The sequence below is a fragment of the Oncorhynchus mykiss genome, chromosome 20 (genome assembly GCF_013265735.2).
Source record: "Oncorhynchus mykiss isolate Arlee chromosome 20, USDA_OmykA_1.1, whole genome shotgun sequence".
In the NCBI taxonomy this organism is placed as follows: Eukaryota; Metazoa; Chordata; class Actinopteri; order Salmoniformes; family Salmonidae; genus Oncorhynchus; species Oncorhynchus mykiss.
Window position 1 is genome coordinate 11,329,301 of NC_048584.1, and position 14,448 is coordinate 11,343,748.

The 14,448-nt window shown below is 45.6% G+C and overlaps 2 protein-coding genes across 8 annotated transcripts in view; both read right to left on the reverse strand.

Moving 5' to 3' along the window:
* The window catches only part of LOC110498959 (inactive ubiquitin carboxyl-terminal hydrolase 54), a 33,801-nt gene extending 28,513 nt beyond the window's left edge, over window positions 1–5,288 (reverse strand). For 3 of the 4 annotated variants that reach the window (XM_036955758.1, XM_036955759.1, XM_036955760.1), the window contains exon 1: window positions 5,141–5,288. The gene's annotated coding sequence lies outside the window, so the exon portion shown is untranslated. The other variant, XM_036955757.1, reaches the window with a different exon arrangement.
* A 1,528-nt stretch (window positions 5,289–6,816) lies between these two features.
* On the reverse strand, window positions 6,817–13,896 carry LOC110498960 (myozenin-1). 4 transcript variants are annotated; one of them, XM_021575700.2, is made up of 6 exons: window positions 13,712–13,896; window positions 11,625–11,715; window positions 8,928–9,094; window positions 8,768–8,843; window positions 7,698–7,878; window positions 6,817–7,151 (listed from the first exon to the last, which is right to left on the reverse strand). In XM_021575700.2, exons 2-6 carry the CDS (start codon window positions 11,704–11,706, stop codon window positions 6,920–6,922), a joined length of 738 nt encoding a protein of 245 aa, XP_021431375.1. In that variant the 5' UTR covers window positions 11,707–11,715; window positions 13,712–13,896; the 3' UTR covers window positions 6,817–6,919. The 4 variants fall into 4 exon arrangements, with proteins under 4 accessions (XP_021431375.1, XP_021431376.1, XP_021431373.1 ...); XM_021575701.2 differs by having other exon boundaries at window positions 6,818–7,151; window positions 8,768–8,840; window positions 13,712–13,894; XM_021575698.2 differs by having other exon boundaries at window positions 6,818–7,151; window positions 7,698–7,881; window positions 13,712–13,894.
* Window positions 13,897–14,448: the final 552 nt, after the last annotated feature.

Sequence of the window (14,448 nt, forward strand, 5' to 3'; positions counted from 1 at the left end):
AGTCGCCTCTTCACTGTTGACGCTGAGACTGGTGCTTTGCGGGTACTATTTGCCAAGAGGTTTTCCTTTTGTCCACCCCTACCTTGTCACAACACAACTGATTGGCTTTTATTTAATGAAGCTGCCAGTTGAGGACTTGTGAGGCATCTGTTTCTCAAACTAGACACTCTAATGCACTTGTCCTCTTGCTCAGTTGTGCACCGGGGCCTCCCACTACTCTTTCTATTCTGGTTAGAGCTGGTTTGAGCTGTTCTATGAAGGGAATAGTACACAGCGTTGTACGAGATCTTCAGTTTCTTGGCAATTTCTGGCATGGAATAGCTTTAATTTCTCAGAACAAGAATAGACTGACGAGTTTCAGAAGAAAGTTATTTGTTTCTGGCCATTTTGAGCCTGTAATCAAACCCGCAAATGCTGATGCTCCAGATACTCAACTAGTCTAAAGAAGGCCAGTTTTATTGCAGTTTTCAGCTGTGCTAACATAATTGCAAAAGGATTTTCTAATGGTCAATTAGCCTTTTAAAATTATAAACTTGGATTAGCTAACACAACGTGCCATTGGAATTCAGGGGTGATGGTTGCTGATAATGAGCCTCTACGCCTATGTAGATGTTCCATAAAAAATCTGCCGTTTCCAGCTACAATAGTCATTTACAACATTAACAATGTCTACACTGTATTTCTGATCAATTTGATGTGATTTTAATGGACAAAAAATGTGTTTTTCTTTCAAAAACAAGGACATTTCTAAGTGACCCCAAACTTTTGAACGGTAGTGTATATATATACATATATATTTTTTTAAATAAATATATATATGAATATTAATAATATTAATAACAACATATTAAAATACTTTTGGCCAAAGGATCAGTGGAATAAGTTTATAGTGTGTAATACAATTCAATACAATTTATATTCAATATCTACAGTACAATTACAATTCTTACATCTACAATTCTTAACCCTGGGCAACATGGGCCTGGGAGGCTTACAGGGATATTGGTATCCACAGTACTACATCAATTATCAATTTATAAACTCAATACTATTCCCCAAAATGTATTTGACATAAATGCACTGTAATTTAAGATTCAAAACTGCAAAGTGTTCTCTCTGCCTTATGGTAAAATGTGCAGATTTGCAGGATATTATACTATATGGCCAAAAGTATGTGGGCACCTGCTCTTCAAACATCTCATTCCAAAATGATGGTTATTAATACGGAGTTGGTCCCCCATTTTCTGTTATAACAGCCTCCACTCTGCTGGGTGTTGGAAAATTACTGCGGGGACTTGCTTCCATTCAACCACAAGAGCATTAGTTGGTCGGGCACTGATGTTGGGAGATTAGGCCTGGCTCGCAGTCGGTGTTCTAATTCATTCCAAAGGTATTTGATGGGGTTGAAGTCAGGGCTCTGTGCAGGCCAGTCAAGTTCTTCCACTCTGATCTCGATCAACCATTTCTGTATGGACCTCGCTTTGTGCAATTGTCATGCTGAAAAGGGAAAGGCCCGTTCCCAAATTGTTGCCACAAATTTGGAAGCACAGAATTGTCTAGAACGCCATTGTATGCTGTAGAGTTCACTGGAACTAAGGGGCCTAGCCCGAACCATGAAAAACAGCCCAGAGCATTATTCCTCCTCCACCAAACTTTACAGGCAGGTAGCGTTCTCCTGGCATCCGCCAAACACAGATTAATCTGTCGGACTGCCAGATGGTGAAGCGTGATTCATCACGCATTTCCACTGCTCCAGAGTCCAATGGCGGCGAGCTTTACACCACTCCGACGCTTGACATTGCACATGGTGACCTTAGGCTTGTGTGCGGCTGCTCGGCCATGGAAACCCATTTCATAAAGCTCACAACAAACAGTTACTGTGCTGACGATGCTTCCAGAGGCAGTTTAGAACAGAGGACAGACCATTTTTGCGCGCTACGTGCTTCAGGACTCAACGGTCCCATTCTGTGAGCTTGTGTGGCCTACCACTTCGCGGCTGAGCCTTTGTTTCTCCTAGACGTTTCCACTTTACAATAACAGCACTTACAATTGACCAGGGCAGCTCTAGCAGGGCAGAAATTTGAAAAACGGACTTGTTGGAAAGGCAGCATCCTATGACGGTGCCACGTTGCAAGTCACTGACCTCTTCAGTACGGGCCATTCTACTGCCAATGTTGGTCTATGGAGATTGAATAGCTGTGTGCTTGATTTTATACAAATCCACTCATTTGAAGGGGGGGGGCGGGTTCACATACCTTTGTGTATATAGTGTATCTTTAAAGTTGCAACAACAAGAAATCTCACTGCCCCAAGAAAAAAATTATAGAATTGCAGGAAATTAGCTTGAAAACTGCTACATTTTCTCTCCAAATGCCAAGATGTGGGCCTTGTAAATGTTCTTTCTCCGGGCCCGAGACTTGAGGCACGTTCCTCTGCCCAGGCATTGCTGATACCTGCCAGACCTTCCAACACCCGGATAGGTATTTTAAGTATCAGCTAACCACATCATATGTTACAGCGATATGTCAGTCGATGACACAGTCGATGACGTGGCATGCAACCATTGGTTTACGCACGCAACGTCTAAGCAGGGGAACGTGACCACGGTTTGTCCAGCCATGCACTGCTGGATGGCTGGACAAAAAATCCTTGTAGGCTATTTCGTTTGCACTTGAGTTGTGTTCTGATTATGAAGGGGTTCTATCACAAAAGGAGTCCCCCACCCCAAGAAGTTTGAGAATCCCTGGTCTAGCCCACAGGCCAGTGTTTGCTTTTGGTGAATCTACTTGATTGATTGATTGATTTTCAAGATGTTAGCATTTTGCTCTTTGGAGCCCAACAAGAAAAGGAAACAACTAGAGTTGGATTCCCAAATGGCCTGACTCCTAGGTCTCTTTCATAAACTCCGCTCCGCTGAAATACTTTATTCTCTCTCTCGTTCTGACCTCTGTTCTCCCTTCTCATCAGTTCCTTCATCCATCTTTTTGTCTCTCTCTCTCTCTCCCTTTCCTTAAGTCTCCCTATCTCAAGTCTCTCCGCACTGACACACACACGCATGCGCCGTAACTGGGTTATAGCCTCAAATAGCACTGGTTGACAACGGGGGAGAACCCAGAGTTCATTCTCCCCACTCTCTCCCTCTCTTTCTCTCTCTCTCCCTTTCCCTCGCCCTCTCTCTCTCTCTTTCTTCAGTAATTCTCAGAGGTTTGCTGGCTAGGATCCTCTCTCTCTCTTTCTCTCTCTCAGTAATTCTCTAGAACCAGCCCCCCCCCCCCCCCCCCCCCTCTGAAGCTCTATTCAGACATTACATACAGAACACTCCGTTTTTAGAACATTTCATTCATCGAACCAGCCCCCCCCCCCCCCCCCTTAAACTCCATTATATTCTAGAATTTTATTTGAATTCACACCCAGACACACACACAGCTTCAGAGTGGAATCCCAATTAGAGAGTTAGGCCAATGTCAAGCCTGCCTCTCAGGACATCCCGTACTTTCACAATGAACTCTCACTATTAAGTAGTAGTTCTATTGACTCTGGAAATGCATTGAACTGTTATTGGTCAAAGTAGCCGACGCAGGAGTCACTAACAAGGCGCGCGCGTGTGTGCGTGCATGTGTGTCGTGACTCACGCGTGTGTATTTACATATGGATGCGTGTGACAGAGAGTAGAAGAGTGATCTAAGACTGAACCCCCCCCCCTCCCCCCCTTCAAGGTCATTCCCCGCAGCTTATACACTATGCACTTTACTCTACCTCATGAAAACACACACACACGCACACACTTGACTCACACGCACATATTATCAGGCACGTGCACGTGCACACAGAGCTTCTATGAGGATGATAAAAAAGGCTGAGAATATGAGAATATGTTAATATATTCTCTTACATAATGTAATTCAAACGCACACTAAACCTCACACGTTCTACTATTCACAGATTAGGGGGAGGGAGGGATAAAGAGGGACAGAGAGAGAGAGAGAGAGAGAGAGAGAGAGGCTTGGAAGGAAGGAAGGAAGGAAGGAAGGAAGGAAGGAAGGAAGGAGAGTGAATGAAAAAGTAGACACCTCTCCTCCTGTCCTCTCCCCATTCCCCTTCTCCTCTATCCCCCTGTCCTTTCCTCCAGCAAAAAACAACAGTCACAACAATAAGCCAAAACCAGCCTATCAGGATTTAACTACAGTCTCCAAACCAAAGTGGAATTCCATCAGTTCTACCTGACCACATATTTCTCTTCAACCCACTGTATGTCTGCTAACTGCTACCACTCTGTTCTGCTGAGTGGGAGCGTGAGAGAGAGAGCAAGAAAGAGAGAGAGAGAGAGAGAGAGAGAGAGAGAATGCCAGAGAGAGACATGCTTGGTCCAGACCGCAGCAAGGTGTCAGAACATGCATTGCAAAGAGCTGTGTGTGTGTGTGTGTGTGTGTGTGTGTGTGTGTGTGTGTGTGTGTGTGTGTGTGTGTGTGTGTGTGTGTGTGTGTGTGTGCCGACAGCAGGGGTGTCCTCGGTGCTGGTATGAAGAGTAACAGCCAACATCATCTATCATAGAGACCAAACCGCAGCGGTAAATCAATACCGGGGCTGCGGTTGGCTTTCTATCAACAAGTCACCAGGGCCGTTAACGGCTAACACAAACCAGCTGTAATAAAATATAATAAGCAACTTCCAATAATCCGTTTAATGCATTAGGTATAATGCTTTATAATATCTACCAACTCTGAAAGTGTCAATCTGGTCCTCAGAATCTCCACCTGTTCTAAAATTATGCTAATGATGCACAAAGCTACACTCGTGGAGATGCTGATGCTGCCCGTGTGTGTGTGTGTGTGCCTCTGAGCTACCTGCGTAAAGGACATCGATTACATCCATTTCAACCATATGAACCATGCAGCGCTGCGTAATAAACACTGGAGAGAGATAGAGAGAAAGAAGAGAGAGAGAGAGAGAGAGAGAGAGAGAGAGAGAGAGAGAGAGAGAGAGAGAGAGAGCAAAACCTACGCACAGTAGATGACATCTGGCCGCGCGGAAGCACGCACATCCTTTCGAACTGACTTTGCCGCGTGCGTTCTTTACTGGTGAATGAGTACCCCGTGTCCCTGCCTTAATCTCTCATAGAGTTTAAACTGTGCGTGCTCACCTCGGGTCCCGTTCGTGTCCCGTTCAGGTCTCGTGCTGTCCCGGTAAAAAAAAGAACGAGAGAGAGGAGAGGGAGAAGAGGAGAGGCGCTCAATCCAACCTTCTATCCAGTGCTGCGGCCGCGGCACCCTGCTCTCGCGATAGCTGGCCGGTTTTCCCGAGCTCGCTTACAGTGAGTGACGTCAGACTGTGGGAATGAATAGCTCCTTGCAGCCCTCTACCGGTCAATGAGCGGAACTGCCTTGGTGATAATGTACCAATTACGTCATGGCAATAGCTACTGTAGCAGAGCAGACCTGAATTCCAATGTGTTGAGGGGATAGTGATAAATTGCAAATAAGCAGAGTTCCTCACCCAGGATTTCTGTACAGGGAAAGGTTTATTGGATAAAATACAGAGTTTACTAGAAACATCAGGTGTGTCTATAATGTCTGCAGTATCTAGGCTACATGTTCAACTGTCCAGGTTATTGTCATATCATCTTCATCACTTTCCTCTTCACCTTCATCATCACATCACCTTATCTACTTGGATTGTTGCTACTTGACTTCTCGTTGAGATTCGTGGGGTTATTGGTGTGTTTTGTATTATACCGTGTTTGCGAGACATTCTATTTTACTGCAGGAGTTGGTGACAGAAGGATTTCCCTGCCTCTGCCATAACGCCTGCAGATCTGTGTACGCGGCCAATAAACGTTGAGTTGATTTGATTTGATCATCCCTACCCTCTTCTGTCTCTTTTCCCTTCAGCCATTTATGTTTCACGCAAATAATTGCATTTGTCACATGCGGCGACATCTGCGTGTGTCTACATCAGTGTGTGTGTCTACAGTACATCAGTGTGTGTCTACAGTACATCAGTGTGTGTCTACATCAGTGTGTGTCTACAGTACATCAGTGTGTGTCTACATCAGTGTGTGTCTACAGTACATCAGTGTGTGTCTACATCAGTGTGTGTGTCTACAGTACATCAGTGTGTGTCTACAGTACATCAGTGTGTGTCTACATCAGTGTGTGTCTACAGTACATCAGTGTGTGTCTACATCAGTGTGTGTCTACAGTACATCTGCGTGTGTCTACATCAGTGTGTGTGTCTACAGTACATCAGTGTGTGTCTACAGTACATCAGTGTGTGTCTACATCAGTGTGTGTCTACAGTACATCAGTGTGTGTCTACATCAGTGCGTGTGTCTACAGTACATCAGTGTGTGTCTACATCAGTGTGTGTCTACATCAGTGTGTGTCTACAGTACATCAGTGTGTGTCTACATCAGTGTGTGTCTACAGTACATCACTGTGTGTCTACATCAGTGTGTGTCTACAGTACATCAGTGTGTGTCTACATCAGTGTGTGTCTACAGTACATCAGTGTGTGTCTACATCAGTGTGTGTCTACAGTACATCAGTGTGTGTCTACATCATTGTGTGTCTACAGTACATCAGTGTGTGTCTACATCAGCGTGTGTCTACAGTACATCAGTGTGGGTCTACAGTACATCAGTGTGTGTCTACATCAGTGTGTCTACATCAGTGTGTGTCTATAGTACATCAGTGTGTGTCTACATCAGTGTGTGTCTACAGTACATCAGTGTGTGTCTATAGTACATCAGTGTGTGTCTATAGTACATCAGTGTGTGTCTATAGTACATCAGTGTGTGTGTGTGTGTGTGTGTGTGTGTGTGTGTGTGTGTGTGTGTGTGTGTGTGTGTGTGTGTGTGTGTGTGTGTGTGTGTGTGTGTGTGTGTGTGCGTTTGCATGTGTGTGCGTGTGTGTGTGTGTGTCTACAGATTGTCCGTCTCTCCGTCGAAGGGCAGCATGTCGTCCAACTGCTTGTGGATGTGTGAGTTGTCCTCCGGGTTGCACACCCAACCGATGGGGGTGCGGTTGAACGAGGGGCGGGACCTAATGTCTGCCTGCAGGGAAGGGAGAGGCTCCAGCTCAAATGGGATCTCAGGAGGCTCGAAGGTCATGTGGCCTCTCGCCTTCTCGGAGCCGCCATAGGGCAGGGCCGACCTGTCAATCAAATATTAATACCATAACGTACAAAATACATGTCTACATAGTAATAAATGCATCAGCAGTGACCTGCTGAAGGTCTTGAATCTGGATATTTTCGACAGGTGTTTATGTGCGTACGTTTTTGTGTGCATATGTGTGTTGGTGTGAATGTGTGTGTTGGTGTGAATGTGTGTGTTGGTGTGAATGTGTGTGTTGGTGTGAATGTGTGTGTTGGTGTGAATGTGTGTGTTGGTGTGAATGTGTGTGTTGGTGTGAATGTGTGTGTTGGTGTGAATGTGTGTGTTGGTGTGAATGTGTGTGTTGGTGTGAATGTGTGTGTTGGTGTGAATGTGTGTGTTGGTGTGAATGTGTGTGTTGGTGTGAATGTGTGTGTTGGTGTGAATGTGTGTGTTGGTGTGAATGTGTGTGTTGGTGTGAATGTGTGTGTTGGTGTGAATGTGTGTGTTGGTGTGAATGTGTGTGTTGGTGTGAATGTGTGTGTTGGTGTGAATGTGTGTGTTGGTGTGAATGTGTGTGTTGGTGTGAATGTGTGTGCGTTACCTGTTGAAGCTCTTAAACTTGGGCATTTCGTGGGGGGGGTGTGGTCCTGCCATGCAGTGGTGCATGGTGGCAGTCAGAGACTCGTCTCCCCTCATGGCCCGTTCCCATGGAGACACATAAGTACGCACATACTGCTGCCTCCTCTTCTCTTTCTCCGCCTCCTTATCCAACACCTCCTCCTCTACTGTGGGGGAGACAAACATGACATCATCTTACTGTTTTCGCTTGTGTGTACGTTTCCCTGGTGTTGACATCAGAACACGCTTCAATACATATGAATGTCAAATAGTTTTACATACTTGAGGTGTGCTTGATTTTTACGGAACAAAAACATAAACGCAACATGTAAAGTGTTGGTCACATTCTTCATGAGCTGAAATAAAAGATCCCAGCAATTGTCCAAACGCACAAAAGCTTTTTCTCTCAAATTTTGTGCACAAATTTGTTTACATCCCGGTTAGTAAGCATTTCTCCTCTGCCAAGATAATCCATGACAGGTGTGGCATATCAAGAAGCTGATTAAACAGCATGATCATTACACAGGTGCACTTTGTGCTGGGGACAATAAAAGGCCACTCGGAAATATGCAGTTTTGTCACACAACACAATGTCCCAAGTTTTGAAGGAGAGTGCAATTTGCATGCTGAATGCAGGAATGTCCAGCAGAGTTGTTGCAAGATAATTTAATGTTAATTTCTCTACCATAAGCCACCTCCAACATTGTTTTAGAGAATTCGGCAGTACATCCAACAGGCCTCTCAACCGCAGAGCACGTGTAACCACGCCAGCCTCATTCTGATTGGTTGTGCCTGGCTTCCCAGTGGGTGGACCTGGCTCCCAAGTGGGTGGGCATATACCCTCCCAGGCCCACCCATGACTGCACTCCTACCCAGTCATGTGAAAGCCATAGATTAGGGCCTAATGAATTTATTTAATTTAACTGATTTCCTTCTATGAACTGTAAAATGGTTCAAATCTTTTAAATTGTTGAATGTCACGTTCACATTTTTGTTCAGTACAGCTTGGTACAATGGAACTAATTGAGAAGTCCTAGAAGTGCATAGTCCTACCGTGCTCAGGTTCAGGCTCGGGTGGCGGGGCCATCATTTCACAACCCAGGGACGGAACTAGGCTCTGGAGATTCTGCTAGAGGAGACAGGACACACACACAGCCAGATCAGCACACTCACACACACACATGTACACTTACACCACCCCCCTCTCCCCCACCATATTCTCGTTGGTGATAATGAAGCGCTCCACCCTCTGTTGTCTCCTCCTGAACATCTTGGATCCCTTGTTGGTCATAAGAGACAATTCCTCCAGCATGGTGTCTTTAGGAGTCTTGATCTTGGTGCCCAGATCCAACTCTGATGCCTCGGGGTCCGATTCTTCATCTGTAGAAGGGGGAAACACAATGTCATTGAATGAGATGACATGTACTGTCATTTACATATCCCTGATTGCATTGATTCCAATGCTAAGTTCACAAAGCATCACAGTCCCACCTTTACTATGTAAAGTGATTTGAGCACTGGAAACGGGCTATATTAATCCACTCAATTATCAATCAATATTCTCTTCCCAGACCCATATCACCACGAACTCCATCCTCTAGTCTAAACTCCCAACTCATAACCACGGTTGCTCTGAAAGTGCAGATAGCTGCGAACAACATGGCGAAAATGTCAACTTGACCAATGTGAGAGCAAGGTGGAAGTATTCAAATGTTACATGGTCCTTCTCTCTCTCTCTCTCTCTCTCCTCTCTCTCTCCTCTCTCTCTCTCTCCTCTCTCTCTCCTCTCTCTCTCTCTCTCTCTCTCTCTCTCTCTCTCTCTCCTCTCTCTCTCTCTCTCTCTCTCTCTCCTCTCTCTCTCCTCTCTCTCTCTCTCTCTCTCCTCTCTCTCTCCTCTCTCTCTCTCTCTCTCTCTCTCTCTCTCTCTCTATCTCTCTCTCCTCTCTCTCTCCTCTCTCTCTCTCTCTTCTCTCTCTCTCTCTCTCTCTCGCTCTCTCTCTCTCTCTATTTCCCTATTCCCTATATCTATTTCTCTCTCTCTCTCTCTCTCTCTCCCTATTCCCAATATCTCTCTCTCTCTCCCTATTCCATATATCTCTCTCTCCCTCTCTCTCTCCCTATTCCCTATATCTATTTATCTCTCTCTCTCTCTCTCTCTCCCTATTCCCTATATCTTTTTCTCTCTCGCTCTCTCTCCCTATTCCCTATATCTCTTTCTCTCTCTCTCCCTAGTCCCTATATATATTTCTCTCTCTCTCTCCCTATTCCATATATCTCTTTCTCTCTGTCTCTCTCTCCCCCTATTCCCTATATCTCTTTCTCTCTCTCTCTCTCTCTCTCTCTCTCTCTCTCTCTCTCTCTCTCTCTCTCTCGCTCTCTCTCTCTCCCTATTCCATATATCTCTCTCTCTCTCTCCCTATTCCCTATCTCTCTCTCTCTCTCTCCCTACTCCCTATCTCTCTCTCTCTCTCTCTCTCTCTCTCTCTCTCTCTCTCTCTCTCTCTCTCCCCCTATTCCCTATATCTCTTTCTCTCTCTCCCCCCCTATTCCATATATCTCTCTCTCCCTCTCTCTCTCCCTATTCCCTATATCTATTACTCTCTCTCTCTCTCTCTCTCTCTCTCTCCCTATTCCCTATATCTCTTTCTCTCTCACTCTCTCTCCCTATTCCCTATATCTCTTTCTCTTTCTCTCTCTCTCCCTAGTCCCTATATATATTTCTCTCTCTCTCTCCCTATTCCCTATATCTCTTTCTCTCTGTCTCTCTCTCTCCCTATTCCCTATATCTCTTTCTCTCTCTCTCGCCCTCCCTATTCCCTATATCTCGCTCTCTCTCTCCCTACTCCCTATCTCTCTCTCTCTCTCTCTCCCCCATTCCCTATATCTCTTTCTCTCTCTCTCCCCCTATTCCCTATATCTCTTTCTCTCTGTCTCTCTCCCTATTCCCTATATCTCTTTCTTTCTCTCTCTCTCTCTCTCTCTCTCTCTCTCTCTCTCTCTCGCTCTCTCTCCCTATTCCATATATCTCTCTCTCTCTCCCTATTCCCTATATCTATTTCTCTCTCTCTCTCTCCCTATTCCCAATAACTCTCTCTCTCTCCCTATTCCATATATCTCTCTCTCCCTCTCTCTCTCCCTATTCCCTATATCTATTTCTCTCTCTCTCTCTCTCTCTCTCTCCCTATTCCCTATATCTCTTTCTCTCTCACTCTCTCTCCCTATTCCCTATATCTCTTTCTCTCTCTCTCTCCCTCCCTAGTCCCTATATATATTTCTCTCTCTCTCCCTATTCCTTTTATCTCTTTCTCTCTCTCTCTCCCTCCCTAGTCCCTATATATATTTCTCTCTCTCTCTCCCTATTCCTTTTATCTCTTTCTCTCTGTCTCTCTCTCCCTATTCCCTATATCTCTTTCTCTCTCTCTCGCTCTCCCTATTCCCTATATCTCTTTCTCTCTCTTTCTCTCTCCCTATTCCCTATATCTCTTTCTCTCTCTCTCTCCCTATTCCCTATATCTCTTTCTCTCTCTCTCTCTCACCCTATTCCCTATCTCTCTCTCTCTCTCTCTCTCTCTCTCTCCCTATTCCCTATATCTCTTTCTCTCTCTCTCTCTCTCTCTGATAAAAGTGTCAAATATGTTTTACAGATGGCTGGCTGGTCTGCTCTCCTCCCCGTAAAACGTTCTCCTCGTCATCCGCTACACACTCTCTGATATCACTCATAACACCTGGAGCCCAGCCACACAACACACACACACACACACACACACACACACATACACAAAGCTGGGAGCTGGCAAAGCAATCCTGTGCTGAGAGCTGTAGCTTGCAGTACCTTGTAAATCAGGACTGTGTGTGTGTGGTCTGTGTGTGTGTGCGCGCGTGGGTGTGTGTGCGCGTGCATGCGTCATACCGTCCTGGGTGATGTTGGTCAGATCAGTAATGATCTTGTTGGCCTTCTTCCTCTTTGAGGGGGCGGGAGTTGAGAGAGGCATGGCTAGAGCCTGCACCAATCAGAAATACACAGTTCAAATCAACAGCCAATCACAGAGCGATCGGTGACATCCACCAATCCCAATCAGACTGAAAATTATAATGATGATGATGATGATGATGATGATGATGATACATGACTGACCCGATAAGGAAAGGTTTTGGGTGTCTAGGGAACCATTACTCTGAGGCTCTTGGCCTGTGGGTCTATGTTCCATACTGTAGTTGGTGTAATTGATTTAATCTGCTGTAATTGAAGCTCCTGCTGGAATCCAACACCCTGTAGCTATTATTACTATATGTTCCACAGCAGCTCTGTTGAGTGCTACTGTCACCACTCACACACACACACACACACACACACACACACACACACACACACACACACACACACACACACACACACACACACACACACACACACACACACACACACACACACACACACACACACACACACACACACACACACACACACAGGGCAATCCCACAGTGACAGAGTAATGCTGAGACTAAGATTTTTCACTCTAAAATGTATGTCAAACTATTTGACCAAGAAGGAGAGTGATGAAGTGGTGCATCAGATGACCTAGCCCCTACAATCACCTGACCTCAACCCAATTGAGACGGTTTGGGATGAGTTGGACCGCATAGTGAAGGAAAAGCAGCCAACAAGCTCTCAGCATATGTGGGAACTCCTTCAAGACTGTTGGAAAAGCATTCCTCGTGAAGCTGGTTAAGAGAATGCCAAGACTGTGCAAAGCTGTCATCAAGGCAACTGGTGGCTACTTTTAAGAATCTCACATATAAAATACATTTTGATTTGTTTAACACTTTTTTAGTTACTGCATGATTCCATATGTGTTATTTCATAGTTTTGATGTCTTCACTATTATTCTACAATGTAGAAAATAGTAAAAGTAAAGAAAAACCCTTCTATGAGTAGCTGTGTCCGAACTTTTGACTGGTACTGTATATAAAATGGATCGCCTATATTGTACACAATAAAGACAATCAATTACAGGTCAACATTTAAATATTGCTCCCACTGAGGTGGGAGAACGCCAGGCTTATGGAGCTCCTGCTGAGTTAGCGCTGGGAAAAGTCCCCCAACTTCAGGAGAACGTGAGCCTGAATGTCTGGTTACCCCAAGCAGAAGGGACTCCTGTCCCGCTCACCATTCCTGATTTAGCTGCAGATAAATCTCACCGGAGGACAACAAACATAGTCAGTCAGCACATTCCCAAACATCCCAAACATCCCAAATCCCAAAAGACTCCGCTCACTCCGTTTTTATCCAGAGCTATTTACAGGAGGAATTGGGGTTATATAGACAAAATGTTCACCTAGTCAGCTGGGGATTCAAACCAGCGACCTTTCAGTTACTGGTCCAACGCTCTTAACCGCTAGGCTACCTGCCGCCCATCAACCTCACATTCCTAACTCACTCTGGTCTGATGGACATGGAATGGGAATGGTTTCGGGAACAAGCAGGCCAACGGCATAGTTTGCATTCACTGACCATGTAGTCATTCAACTTAGTACCCAATGATTTAACATGGGGCTGTCAAAGGTGTATCGAGTCAGTGTTGAAGAGATTATCAGTCTGCCAGCATTGCATGATCCATATAGCTACTAGCAGATGTGAGTTGAAACGATGCCATTGATACATTAATTAATTCATTTTATGATGTGATATGATATGCTGCCATATGGTGGATGACACATGATTCACACGGACGGGGACTTCTCTGCCTGGCACAGCACAGCCTAGCACAGTGCAGGCTCTGCATGGTATAAACCCATGTTCAATCAACTCTCCAATTGGTGTTTTGCTCAATTCGCTCCCTGCCTGGTAGCTTGTCCCTACCCTGGTGACATTCAGACCTGTATCATCAGTCCTGCTTCATTTCCCTATTATCACAACAACATAAGCCACAGACATATACTGCTTGTGTGTGTGTGTGTGGGATTGCGTGGGCAGCCATGTCACAAACTCAGCCTTACCTCAGTAGAATCCTCAGGAATTAGAGAAGAAGGGAAGAAGGAGAAGAGTTGAAAGTATTCAAGAGAGTGTCCAAGTGCCTCCCCTCCTCTACACCCAAGAGGGAGTGAAACCCTAGCACAGTAAGGAGCTGGGCTATGGAGGCCTGGGTGGGTGGCTGGAGGTTAAGGGTTCAGGGGGGGCTAGGAGCTTCTTAAGGCTCTACGAGGAGACTGATACTATCTCTCAGATGCTCCTGAGGTCTATGTATAGACCTGGAGAGAGAGCGAGAGAGCGAGAGAGAGAGAGAGAGAGCGAGAGAGAGCGAGAGAGAGCGAGAGAGAGAGCGAGAGAGAGAGAGAGAGATGTATTTTATAGACACAGAGAGTGCGGGGGAGACTGGGACATAGAGAGCGAGAGGGGGGGGGGGCAGAGAGAGGGACATAGAGCGTGAGGGGGGGGACATAGAGAGTGAGGGGATATAGAGAGTGAGGGGGGGAAGAGACGGAGACATAGAAAGCGAGAGGGGGGGACATAGAGAGGGACATAGAGAGTGAGGGGGGACATAGAGAGTGGGGGGGACATAGAGCGTGAGGGGGGGGGAGACGGGGACATAGAGAGCGAGACGGGGGGGACATAGAGAGGGACATAGAGAGTGAGGGGGGAAGATAGAGAGCGAAATGATTCTTCTGATGTCTTTACTCTAATAACATTGTAAAATGTATCAGTGTTTAGAGTCCAGCACTCAGCACTCAACCAG